Source organism: Apostichopus japonicus, chromosome 16 (genome assembly GCF_037975245.1).
Source record: "Apostichopus japonicus isolate 1M-3 chromosome 16, ASM3797524v1, whole genome shotgun sequence".
Classification (NCBI taxonomy): domain Eukaryota; kingdom Metazoa; phylum Echinodermata; class Holothuroidea; order Aspidochirotida; family Stichopodidae; genus Apostichopus; species Apostichopus japonicus.
The window spans coordinates 9,556,866-9,571,045 of NC_092576.1; the positions used below are offsets into that span (position 1 = coordinate 9,556,866).

The window sequence follows — 14,180 nt, forward strand, 5'->3', positions numbered from 1 at the left end:
ATGCACAGTAGCACAAAGCAGTAAAGTAGTATGTATGTACGTACGTACTAATAACAAAAGCCTCTGTGCTGCCACCATACTGATTGCAATTGTGAGGAGATCGGAGAACAGGATCGCCTTTACAGTAGTACATCTGAAATTCATTCATTTCTTGAATTAAAATAATTTCAAAATGTCCAGTAGTGCAGATATATCAATGAAGAAGACTGTTGAACAGTTAAGAAGAGAAAAGGAAGTTGAGAGAATGAAAGTTTCCGACGTTGCCTACGAGTAAGATGGTCATTTTTACTAATTTCCTTCCAGCGACAGCTTAGGCTAGCATGTATACAGTTGTTCTATTGGTACAATGATTTGTCATTAAGCTATGGCTTTAGTTATCTGTGTTCAAAGTATACAGTGCGCGAGCTAATTGACTGTACCGAGTCATTGAGTGGTACTGGTACTGGTAGGCTGCTGTATGTAGTATGTGTATTGTACAGTGCAGTACACTTTATTAAAGGACATGATAATAGAGGTTCCTTCGGTTAAGCAAACCAAATGTGGAAGGGAATCTAAAAATAGGCTATCTAAGCCTTGCGAAGAATACACTTAGTCATGCTAAATATCATGTTTGTATTGAGGCAGTAGGGCTAGGTCTATTGTCATTTTGAACTTGCATAGGCCTAATTGGGGATAGGTTGACATTTCAAATGGATCTATACATTGCAGATATAGGCTTATTTGTAAAAATGTAAATATTTGGGTTACAATGAGGGTTAGGCATGTGTGTATAAAACAACTGGTACAGTACTTGTTCTTATTTTCCAACTAACTTATATTCATTCCATCAAGAAAGCCAACGCTAAGAGGATTGCAGTTTTGTTTTTGTAGTCAGGGTAAAATTAAACTTTCCTTCCTCCACCCCCCCCCCCTCCTTTGCGTCCATTTTTGCACTTAACAAATGGTTATGTAAACCTAGTTGAAAACAACTACATTTTTTTCTGATTAAATAGATCCTCCCAAATAACATATATTTGAGAATAAAGTAATTTGTTCAATGTTGTTATGTAAGTTCAACATGTACCTTTTCTGGGAAATACCAAAGCAATCTTTGAGTCATACATGTTATCTTCACAGAATTTTTGTAAATGTTTGTGAGGTTTTATTGAAACAGCAAACCAATTCTACTGGCTAGAATTCCATTTTTAAGAATATATACACCAGACTGTACACCTATGTGATTGGTTTGGAATCATTTGACTAGTCAGACCACAATAACCTCCATGTTCACTGAGAATCACTCAAGCTTGGAAGGAATTGCACAGCATGCTTTAGCTTTAAAAATCAGAAAACCTAAATTCCAGTTGCCAGCAATGAGTTGATGAGCCATCGATGTTGCTCTGCTGGATAAAACTCTTCGTAGTCAGCTGATAATAAATTTCATCTGTCTTGGATTAACAATATCAGTAATAATTCGGACACATGTGTTCTACTGAAACTGTATCCTCTGTGATCCTCTTTCAGTAACTAGTGTTTTGTCCATTTGCTTCATCTTCAGACTGCAGCAATACTGCGAACAGCACGCAGAAGCAGATTTTCTCTTGACCGGTATCCCAGGAGCGAGTGGCAACCCATTCAAGGAGAAGAAGTCTTGCAGCATCTTGTAAACTTATCAAAGGATTGATTGAATTTATTTTGGAAAGGTGTGTAATCTCACGTATTGGTTTTGTTAAAAAAAAACACACATATATTTGTTTCAGTTTGAACGACAGGGATATAATTTATACTGTATCACATTTCAAATTCAGTAATTTGCTGTATAAAGGTAGAGATGTATGTAGGGTACTTTTATAGTTGTTTTTAGTGGCCTGAATGGTAAATTGCATTGGCATTAAAAGTAATAATTTTTCCCTTTTCCTTCTTGATCTATAGGTTAATTCGATGTTGGTGCACCCCAGTTTACTTCTATCACTACGTTTCAATTCATCGACCAACTCAATTTTTGTATCTGTTCTTCAGAAGTAGCTGCAGCCATAGAAGAGAGAGATTTCCAGTTGTCGGTAATAGGCGCAAGGTTTGAGTGGGTGGGGTGGGGGGAGGGTAAGGCGGCAGGAGGGAGGGAGGTATGCAAGGGTGGGGATTTCAAAATATGCATATTCAGTATTTAATTTATTCCAGGCCACTAATTATGATTCATTTTCTTGCGATAAGTTTGAAATCAATCAGTGTTATGAAAAAGTAACTCATAAGTAAGTCCCATGTTACGCTGGAAATTGAAGTAAAAAACAGGTTTTAGACCTATTTCTACGAAGATAATACAAAACAGGGAAAAGTAAAAACGAAACATCCAAGGAATCAATACAACAAGATTGAAAACATTCCAGATTTGCAGAGGTGTGTATGTGGTGGTTCATTTGCATGCTGTCCACCTATCTGAAAATCTTTTCTTGCTTGACAATCTATTTAAATGGTGATTGAAACAGAAAAAAAAAAAATGTTCAATTTTTCATGGTGAGGAAAATGGTTCTTTCTTTTTTCCTTCGAATAACTTGGAAAAAATGACAAATTGAGTGTTATAGGGTGGGGTTAACTTTTGGTTGGTTATTTCGATTTTATACGATCAGGTTCCATGTCAATCTCAAATACTGCATGACATCTGATAGATAGGTAAAGGGGGCAGGGGGAGGCGAGGAGGGGTCCTGTTGAGGGGTCGTTTACCTATTTCTTTATTCTTTTCAAGATCTCTTGGTAGTCTAGTGTCGGTGTTTATTGTCAGCTTTTTCCGAAGTAATAAGTTCAATATGTGTTTTCCTTCTTTTTTCCCCCCGTTAAATTGCTAGCAGTCTTTTTAACTCCTCTTCTGCATACATAGGCGTTAAAGCCACAGAACAGGTATCTGGCAAAGGTGATGGAAGTGACAGCCTGCTGAAAAAAAATTTGGGGTGGGTGGGGGGGGGGGCGTAGGTGGGTATATCTGCATTTGCAGTGTTTCATATTATCTTGAGGTTCTTTATACCTAGAAGAACAATTTCACATGGGTTGATGGGGACGGAGATGGGGGTTTTTTTTTGTGCTTTAAAAAGAGGTGTTAGTGGCATGAAGGAAAACTTTGCAAATGTGGACACTTCAATGTCCTTAGTAAACTTAATTGTAAAATGTTGTTTGACATTCAGTACTTGCTATCAATATACTATAGTACTGTAAATTTCAAATTTGATATTCTTGATGTATTTGTGGAGGTTGAGTTCATCCTTACAGACAGTTACTATCAGTTCTTCGCTATTAACTTAAGCAAATCAATTTAGAACAAACTATTAATATTATTCATATTTAACACTGTTAAAGTACATTAGAGACTTTTAATAATGCATGTCTACTAGGACAAACTGTGTAATAGCCATTTGAAACCAAAAGTAATGGTTTACACCAAAACAACATGGAAAAAACAAATTATTTAATACTGACGTTTTTTTCATGGTCGAGGGTGTAAGTGAACTGCCATGTTATAATCTGTATTTTAGTAATAATAGGATAATTCCCCATAGCTCGAAATATTCCATCATGTTTTCATCATACTGTATCTTAATACTTGGGACTTTGCAAAACTAAATAAATAATTCCCCGTTTTCATTGTCAAATCTGTAATATTAGTAAACTATTTCTATTTAATACATGCAGTAAGTAATTTTGCATTATAATACGTGTGCTATCTGTTATTTAATAATAATTCTTTCTATTGTTGGATTACAATTTTTTTGTTTTTTTTTGCCACCCTGAAATGACAGGTGTTTAAATGTACCTTGAAGTTAGTCATTGCCTTTAAGACACAGCTGTAAGCCTTTGTAACTGCTTATTAGATTTTGCAATATGGTTCGGTTTCAACTAAATTATTATCTTCAGTTTTCATCAAAAAAATGTTTCCGTCGATAACTCACTCATACTAACATTAGATAATTTAATTTAATTCAAACACAAATATCTAATAATAAGGAAAGGAAAAACCCTGTTTTACTTGATAGATGTAAATTTCCAATAATAGTTATTCAACAATTCGATCGTAAATCAAATCTGTAGATTTCAGGGTGGGGGGGGGGGTGGGGGGAAGTATGAACATGTTTGGAATTTGCCCTACAATCTTGTTGAGCTGATTGAGAGATGCGTTCAGTGTTACACTGGTGTTGGAGGAAAGGGGGATTGCAGGGGTTGGTATGGGTGGATGGTGAAGGGAGGGGTGGGGATAGGAGGTCGGTTTGTGCTGTCATAAAAAAAAAAAATAACTTTTAATCATACATAAGGAATTGTTAAACTGTCAAAGGCTGTATCATGTAGTATTCAATTAATTTTCTTATATATTAAAATGTGTGTTCGATAGCTTGGTATTATATGTGTTGCAAATATGTCCCCTTTACTTCATAGCCAAGAATCCAAATGGCACAGTCATGTTTCCCTTTATTTTTCCTTTTTTTATTCATTTCAATTTTGACATTTCTTGATCAATGTTAATGTGGTGTTTGGGAAAGACTTTCATTCTTATGTGGTGTTGGGGTTTTTCTATAAATATTCATGTCACTATACTTGATGTTTGAATATTCATAACAGTTCATGACCTACCAGCCAGTTGGGGAATTAATTACTAAAGCTATTAACAAATCTCTGCGTAGTAATTTGATTTCATGCATTGATCACTGGTGTCGACAATTCCGAACATTCATCGAATACAGGAACAGGATACTCACTAATTCATATAGAAGAGAAAAATGTCCCAACTGGGTGGAATTACATTGTATTGCTTTGTTTCAACTGGCATATAACATACTGTAGTTGGATGTCATGGAAATGTGGTGAATTTGATTGGACAAATAAACCTTGTTGTGTGTTCTGCAGAATGCAAAGCTTGGTTTTAGACCAACAATGAATAATCTAGGCTTTCACCCTGTTTACACGGAACAGGTTTGTGATAACTAAGGTAACTGGTACATTAGTGGTTTGGTATGGAAACTTAAATACTAGTGTCGGGTCTTTCTTGAAAGGGTAGCTGTAGCGGCATTACCCAGTCAGAAGAGTGACCAGAATATAAATTTGAAAATATGCCAAACACTAACTGCTACCAGTTCTCCATACCGTCGTCGAGATGCAAGTCACGTTGTCTCACCATTACATTGTATTGAGGTATAGTTTACTACACTGATTGGAGTTCTCATTGATTAATTGATTGCTGTTGGCATGACAACCAGATGAGAAAATTTTGGAGTTCTCTGATATCCTTAATTAATGGGTTTTTGTTTAAAAATTTAAAAAAAAAAATGCAGACACTAGATACAAGTTAACAAGGAGAAGTTAATTTGGAAATATTGCCAGTTCTCAATCAATCAAGCAGCATATTATCCCTTCAATTAATCTATGTATAATTATGTAACAATCGATCAAAAGGAGAAAGTAATCAATCCATTTTCATCTCTATTAAAATTGTTAAAGTTTCTTTAAAATTGGCAAACTCACTTTAGACATTGTCTCATTAGATGGGGAATACTCCAATGTACCTTAATTTCTAATTATTCAATGCTATTTGTCCTGTCTTTTGTCATAATTTGTAACTATTGTGCAATATATTTGGTGTTACCTCTATTATCTTTTGTTTTTTCTTCATTACTGCCGTGGTCTTCTTAGGCATACTTTATCGACCTATCCAAAGTAGTTGAAAGTACATTCTGATTGTGAGGTGGACAGAGCTGACAAGGCAGGTATCAGAAGGGGTAGGGGGATGGGGAGGTTACAGCCGTAGGGTCCGTTTTGATTGCTTGCCAGAGTAAAAGGAATCTATGCTATGGTGACGGTGTGCGTGCGTACTCATGTCTGCCGTGCTTTGGCTTGTAGAAGCCCTTTATTTTGTGTGGAGATCAACGGTCACTTGAGGTGAAGAAGTTTGATAACTTTGTTAATTCGGTAACTCCAACAATGAAGCTTATTTCCTTTGCAATGGGCAAGTTATCTGGAACTCTTCTCTGATGTTTTCTGGTTCTTGACTTTAGGACACATTTTCCACAGTTGCTTTATCAAGGAGGTAATTCCATATCATATGTATAAGGAAAGGGATCAAGAAGCCTTCAGGTTATAATTCACTTCAAGAAAATGAAGACTTCAAAAAGGAGGTTGTAATATGATTGATGGTCCGTGGGTGTCTGGACGCAGCACAGAGATCGGTGGAAGTACGTAATGGTTCAGTCAACCAGGATCTTCAGACGGCCAGGTTAAAGAACACAAAAGGAATGTTTCACTGTGCGTGAAGTAGGAGCTTAAAGTACAATTAAGAGAGGGCCAGGTTAAAGAACACAAAATGAATGTTTCACTGTGTGTGGAGTAGGAGTTCAACGTACACGAGACGGCCAGGTTAAAGAACACAAAAGGAATGTTTCACTGTGCGTGAAGTAGGAGCTTAAAGTACAATTAAGAGAGGGCCAGGTTAAAGAACACAAAATGAATGTTTCACTGTGTGTGGAGTAGGAGTTCAACGTACACGAGACGGCCAGGTTAAAGAACACAAAAGGAATGTTTCACTGTGCGTGAAGTACAAGGGCGGCGGAACCGGGGGGGCACAGGGGGCACGTGCCCCCCCACTTTTCCTCAGGGTTAAAAATGTGCCCTTTTTCTACATAAAAATTGAGGTGTCTCAAGTTAGCAAGAGGCCAGGGAACCGGAATGAACACTCGGGAAGGGCCGTTTCTGGCCATCTGAGGGGTTTGTAAAACCAAAAATTTTCTTGTACGCTCCGCGCCAACCGATGGTGGCGCTCCGCTCAGATAGTCGTGCATACAACTTTGGATATTGCAGAGCTAGTATGCATATTTTCTATGAAAGGGGTGGGGGGGGGGGAGGGCTTGATGGAGTGATGTGTATACGCAAAAAAAGATAACACAATAAGAGTTATAAAGGGTACTAAATATAAGGCTACATCAGTCCAATCGAATTTCTGCAAAGTGCCCTTTGATGTCGGTGCCCCCCCAGATTAAAAGTGCTTCCGCCGCCCTTGGTGAAGTAGGAGCTTAAAGTACAATTAAGAGAGGGCCAGGTTAAAGAACACAAAATGAATGTTTCACTGTGTGTGGAGTAGGAGTTCAACGTACACGAGACGGCCAGGTTAAAGAACACAAAAGGAATGTTTCACTGTGCGTGAAGTAGGAGCTTAAAGTACAATTAAGAGAGGGCCAGGTTAAAGAACACAAAATGAATGTTTCACTGTGTGTGGAGTAGGAGTTCAATGTACACGAGACGGCCAGGTTAAAGAACACAAAAGGAATGTTTCACTGTGCGTGAAGTAGGAGCTTAAAGTACAATTAAGAGAGGGCCAGGTTAAAGAACACAAAATGAATGTTTCACTGTGTGTGGAGTAGGAGTTCAACGTACACGAGACGGCCAGGTTAAAGAACACAAAAGGAATGTTTCACTGTGTGTGGAGTAGGAGTTCAACGTACACGAGACGGCCAGGTTAAAGAACACAAAATGAATGTTTCACTGTGTGTGGAGTAGGAGTTCAACGTACACGAGACGGCCAGGTTAAAGAACACAAAAGGAATGTTTCACTGTGCGTGAAGTAAGAGCTTAAAGTACAATTAAGAGACGGCCAGGTTAAAGAACACAAAAGGAATGTTTCACTGTGTGTGGAGTAGGAGTTCAACGTACACGAGACGGCCAGGTTAAAGAACACAAAATGAATGTTTCACTGTGTGTGGAGTAGGAGTTCAACGTACACGAGACGGCCAGGTTAAAGAACACAAAATGAATGTTTCACTGTGTGTGGAGTAGGAGTTCAACGTACACGAGACGGCCAGGTTAAAGAACACAAAAGGAATGTTTCACTGTGCGTGAAGTAAGAGCTTAAAGTACAATTAAGAGAGGGCCAGGTTAAAGAACACAAAAGGAATGTTTCACTGTGTGTGGAGTAGGAGTTCAACGTACACGAGACGGCCAGGTTAAAGAACACAAAAGGAATGTTTCACTGTGCGTGAAGTAGGAGCTTAAAGTACAATTAAGAGAGGGCCAGGTTAAAGAACACAAAATGAATGTTTCACTGTGTGTGGAGTAGGAGTTCAACGTACACGAGACGGCCAGGTTAAAGAACACAAAAGGAATGTTTCACTGTGCGTGAAGTAGGAGCTTAAAGTACAATTAAGAGAGGGCAAGGTTAAAGAACACAAAAGGAATGTTTCACTGTGTGTGGAGTAGGAGTTCAACGTACACGAGACGGCCAGGTTAAAGAACACAAAATGAATGTTTCACTGTGTGTGGAGTAGGAGTTCAACGTACACGAGACGGCCAGGTTAAAGAACACAAAAGGAATGTTTCACTGTGCGTGAAGTAAGAGCTTAAAGTACAATTAAGAGAGGGCCAGGTTAAAGAACACAAAAGGAATGTTTCACTGTGTGTGGAGTAGGAGTTCAACGTACACGAGACTGCCAGGTTAAAGAACACAAAAGGAATGTTTCACTGTGCGTGAAGTAGGAGCTTAAAGTACAATTAAGAGAGGGCCAGGTTAAAGAACACAAAAGGAATGTTTCATTGTGAGTTCAAAGTATATCATGACTATGGATGAAGTGTAGTAGGAGTATATATGTATCTGACTATCATTCACAGGGCCCAAAGAGAAGTTACAGTAATGAAATATAAAGTAATTCTTCCCGTCCCAATCCCAGACCTGAGGTGGGCTAGAGGTGGGGCTTACGGCACTTGTCTTTGGGGTCGACACCCAGCCAAGCCATCCCCCCTCACTCCACATGTATTTTAAAATACATTAAATCATGATAGTTGTTTGGACCTATTGCTTTAGCGAAGGGCTGTGAATAAATAGGCCTATACTCAGTAAACAACCAAATAACTCTTCTGTCAGGATCCCACACATAACTATCCCCCTCCTTCAGCACGGTCACGGTACTGAAGTTGATTATGTTACTGGTGGATCTTGAATATCCTGCGTGTTACGTTCACTGGCGAGATTGTCCTGTCAGCTTACAGAATCCAAATTTAAATAGTCTTCTGAGCCCTGCGTTTAGTTTAGTTTTTTTTTCTCAAAAAGCTCTTACTTAAAACCCTTGCCAGGGCGTATCCAGGATTTTTTAACCCGGGGGGCGTGAATTACTATCTAAGCGAAGCGCCACCATCGGTCGGCCCGCAGCGTACAAGAAAATTTCTGGTTTGGATACCCCCTAGATCACCGGAAATGGCACTTCTCGGGCTTGAAAATGACCAACCAGATGTATACTTTTGCCTGAGAACCAAGTATTACCCAATAGTTTTTTCCCCATCCATAACCCTTTTGAAGATTTTCACCAGTCACACATCATGTTCGACCTCATCGCATGTCCTGTGAATCATTGCTTTTGTAGGTTATTCTACGTCGCGGCCCACAATACCCGACATCCCCACTTTTCATTATTTGTTCCGAATTATAAATTCATTTCAAAACATACCCATAATGTTGCAAAAAATGTCATCTATGGACAACCAATATAGAAAAACCTCCTTCAACCCCTAACAGACCGGTCAAAATAACACCAGTATAGTGGGAAGTATGATTAAGAATTTTGGTCAGGAAATTTTCGAAAATAATTTATTGGTGTACAAATATTAAACCCTCTTATAACGGCTATTATAAAACTTGGTTGAAGGAAATGAAAAAATAGCAGATATTTCCGAAACCGAACACTACACACATAGGCGTAGGAGGCGTGCGGAGGGGGCTCCTACTAAAAGAAAAATAAATTGCAATGATGTAGCTAAAGGAAATGAATCTCCTTGATAATTAAAATAAAGTTGTAAGCTTGGCCGACTAATTCGCCATTACTATGGAGGTAAAAACAGACCATTACTAATGTAAAAGCATGGAGGTAAAAACAGATGGTAAAACAAAGAATTTGACATAATTTGACCTCCATGCTTTTACTACATCTACATAAGACATTTCGTTGTTTACATTAGCATCCCGCGGTATACTGCGCAATTTCCACGGACCGTACGGTACACGATGGCATGCGATGTAATAACCGATGCTTGCTTATATGATATTGACTTTAACATGTTGAACGCGCGCGGAGCGCGCGAAAACTTTTGGTTATTTTTTTCGGGAAAGTCGTTATAGCCCCCAAATCAAATTGGGTTCCTATAACTACACACATCGACAGTTTTGAGGCTGTTCATCCTGGAACCGCCATTTTCATGCTCACTGATATGATGTCATATCTGCTGTTTGCTTTACAAATTCGAACAGGCGCGTAGCGAATAATTTGCCAAGGGAGGTGTGAAGCGCGAAGGCAAACTATCTAAGCGTAGCGCCACCACGGGTTGGCGCGAAGCGTACAATAAAATTTTGGCCGAAACTGCCTCCCAGATCGCTGGAAATGGCACTTCACAGGACCATGGGTTGGCGCGAAGCGTACAAGAACATTTTGGCCGAAAATGCCTCCCAGATCGCTGGAAATGACCTTTCCGCTGCCTTTGAGTTGCATCGAAGCATTTTCTATTTTGAAATTACTAGCGATATCATAATAAAAAAATAAACTCGGGGGGGGGGGGGCGTTCGTCCCCTTCCCGAAATGCGTCATGTTCCCCGACGACTCGGTCGAGTTCGAGACCAGCCACAGTTGGTTTCATAGCACAAATGTTTAAGGCGTCCATACGCACACACGCGTTATGATAGGCCATATATAGTATATATATATATAGATACATTAGTGAGAGAGGAAAAATGGAAACGTCAAAAATGGAGTTGTCGGTGTAAGGGGTAGGGTGAGGCGCACGCCCCTTCCGAAATCCTCGATCCGTCACTGGCTACCCTGTGTATATAATAGGGATCAGCGCTGTAATTATGTCACTGTTCCCCTTTCTCTTCCCTTGGCGTTTTTTTTTTCATTTACTCCCTCCTTTTCTCCTTTTTCTCCTTTTTCTCCTTTTTCTCCCTTTCTTCTTTTTCTTTTCCCTTCCTTCCCCTCCTCCTCCTCTTTTCCCCCTCTCTTTTCCCTTTTTTCTCTCCTCTTTTTCTCTCCTCTTTTTCTGACCCGGGTGGCGCGCGCCCCCAACGCCCCCCCCCCTGGATACGCGCCTGCTTGCTTAAGATCAATCGGAATCTTCAATATTTTTAATAAGTGGCCGATACCAGTAATGTGACAACTGCGTCTATGAATGCCACACGTTGTACTACGAGCATTTTGGTATCAATAACAGTATGTAGAGTACAGAAGGTCGTATACAATAGTTAATTAAAACAGAGTAAACACTTTCATAGCCAAACGAAACAGCATATTTGGACAATGAGGCTCTTAATTAAGTATTCTGTGTAAGACTTCAGACTTATCTTATTGCTGAAAGACATGTCAAATTCAAATGGACCCCAGAACAAAGGTAAGTTTAGGCTTTGCGGCAGTGGCGGAGCTAGGGGTATTGGTCTGGGGGGGGGGGTCGAGAATGGTCTGTAGGGGCGCTTTCGACACTGTCTAAGCGGAGCGCCACCACAGGTTGGCGCGCAGCGTACAGAATTTTTTTGAGTAAACTTACTCCCTACATCGCCGATAATTACCCTTTCCAGGCCTTGCTAATTTGCAGATAAACGAAGAATAAATAGGTGTCATCGCCAACAAAATGTGACAAAATGACAATAGGTAGATGAGAACGCAATAAAAAAGTCAATAATCGCGAATAAGTAAAAATTTGTAAAAAGGCTGAAAAGGGCGCCAGCAGTCCATTTGAGTCCGTCAGGGGGGGGGGAATCCGCCCCCCTGACTGTATGGACGCTCCGCCACTGCTTTGCGGTAACGACGATACGTTGACCAAAGGACCATATTTGAATATCTAGCATATTTGGGGCCAATACAGCATACCTTTAAACACATATAGAGTACTCTATATGTGTTTAAAGGTATGCTGTATTGGCCCCAAATATGCTAGATATTCAAATATGGTCATTTGGTCAACTTCTTAGACTGTTTTTATTACAACCTTTGAGCAAAATTTCCTCACTGGGACATTCAGTCATCTTGTGTGTTCCTTAAAAAATGTCTGAGAACAATTTGTAGAGAAAAGATCTCCAGGAAATTACTTTCTAAAAACTTCTAGCAATTATTGAGTGCTATAATTTGGGGCCTATGCTGACTACCTTTTAAGTAGCCTAACAATTTTATACACTAGTTTAGAGACAGTAAAGCATATCAAATTTATAATAACACATGACTCATTTTAGTGTCAAAATCAGTGACGCTATTCGAAAGTTAAAAACAATTCGAACCAAAAGGACGGTCTCGGACAAAATTTCGCAGTTCTTTGATTTCAATTTTGGTTGATCGATTTGAATTAGGGTCGGCATTTCGTTTTAATTTTAATTTAGTTCTTATCCTGCAAAATAATATATTACATTATGTAAAACAAAACTCGAAAATCATAAAGTTAGAAACTCTAAAATACACACACACACACACACAAAAACGACGTTTAACGAACAACGCAAACCTTAATCTGTGAACTTGAAATATTTGTTGTCATCATGTGACAAAACAGAGACTCTAGGCGCGTAGCCAATGGGGGGGGGGGCGAAGGGGGCGACCGCCCCTCTTGAGCATATTTTTTGTTGTATGTTTTTATGATGTCGCTAGTAATTTCAAGCTTAGATGCAACTTACAAGGCCTGGGAAGTGCAATTTCCAGCGATCTGGGAGGCATTTTCAGCCTATTGTACGCGTAGCGCCAACGTATGGTGGCGCTACGCTTACTATAGTTTTAAATGCAGAATCTACGGCTCTGATAGTTTGCCTACAGGTTCGCCCCTCCCTTGGCAAATTTCTGGCTATGCGCCTGCAGGGACTTCTGTAAAGTTTTCAGTTATGGTGAAATGTAGGCCACATATGTAATGATCATGAACATGTTTTTCTTTAACTTTTTAGCATTCATGAACAGTAGTTATGGCAACAGGTATCCGGAGGACTGACCAAAAACGTTATTCCCGGTCCAAACCGTTAATTACTACCCGGTAAGCAAATTCGTAAAAAAAAACTAACTTTCTTCTCCATTTCCAGTTACATTTTTATTCGGGGGTAATCGTGGGTATTCTTCCGTAATTTCATCAGGCTAATGTGCAAACGTTTTTAAAACGTTATTAAAACGTTTCGTCTTTTGTTTTGATAACGTTATTTGTGGTGTAATAAATATGTCACGAAAACGGGCTATTATTTCAAAACATTTTTTCGTTAAAACGTTTATGCCGACGTTTCTATAACACCACATTTAACGTTATAAAAAACATATTTTAGAGGCTCTTTTAAAAATGTTATGGTAACGTTTTGTGTTTGCTGGCATGGATCGGTTATTACATCGCAGGCCAATAACATACAACTTGCCGCGTAAGTTGGGGAAGTCGTTACAATGATAATAATAATATCATTTTAACCATTGAAAAACACAATGCAAATTATATTTCTTTCAGTAGGTGCCCAAAATATTCTCAGCATATTTCCCGAATTTTCACGAAAATATTTGGTTGCATACTCTTACTTAAGTTAATTTCTGAAGCTGTAAAATGAGCCTACTGACGCATGACCATTGGAGCTAGTCCAAGGGCGGCGGAACCGGGGGGGGGGCACAGGGGGCACGTGCCCCGCCCCACTTTTCCTCAGGTTAAAAATGTGCCCTTTTTCTACATAAAAATTGAGGTGTCTCAAGTTAGCAAGAGGCCAGGGAACCAGAATGAACAATCGGGAAGGGCCGTTTCCGGCCATCTGAGGGGTTTGTAAAACCAAAAAGTTTTCTAGTACGCTCCGCGCCAACCGATGGTGGCGCTCCGCTCAGATAGTCGTGCATACAACTTTGCAAATCCTGGCTACACCCCTGACTTTTAATGAATTTCTGTGGGTCAAACTCAAAGCTATTTCGAATGGGAAAAAAATCGATATGATATTAACAAGAAATAAACTCTAATTTGGAAGATTCGTACATTAGCAACTAGCATGGTTTCACCTCATTTTGTCTCAAAAGAAAACTTGTTCCTTGATTCCCAATTTGCACATTGTATATTGCAGTGCTAGTATGCATATTTTCCTTGAGGGAGGGGGGGGGGGGTGGGCGTTGATGTAGTGATTTGTATACGCAAATAAGGTAATACAATAAGAGTTATAAAGGGTACTAAATGTAAGGCTGCATCAGTCCAATCGAATTTCTGCAAAGTGCCCT

At 39.4% G+C, this 14,180-nt stretch overlaps 1 protein-coding gene across 1 annotated transcript; it reads left to right on the plus strand.

The window, feature by feature from the left end:
- Positions 1–41: 41 nt before the first annotated feature.
- Positions 42–5,604, plus strand: LOC139983835 (guanine nucleotide-binding protein G(I)/G(S)/G(O) subunit gamma-10-like). The gene is made up of 3 exons (XM_071997649.1): positions 42–270; positions 1,538–1,682; positions 1,912–5,604. The coding sequence occupies exons 1-2, from the start codon at positions 173–175 to the stop codon at positions 1,644–1,646; spliced, it is 207 nt and encodes a 68-aa protein (XP_071853750.1). The 5' UTR covers positions 42–172; the 3' UTR covers positions 1,647–1,682; positions 1,912–5,604.
- Positions 5,605–14,180: the final 8,576 nt, after the last annotated feature.

What these genes read in the sequence shown, in the direction of transcription:
- LOC139983835 (XM_071997649.1), top strand. Translation starts at nt 173, where the DNA reads ATGTCCAGTAGTGCAGATATATCAATGAAGAAGACTGTTGAACAGTTA. An exon ending in GTTTCCGACGTTGCCTACGA is followed by an intron (nt 271 to 1,537) that starts GTAAGATGGTCA and finishes CTTCATCTTCAG; the next exon opens with ACTGCAGCAATACTGCGAAC.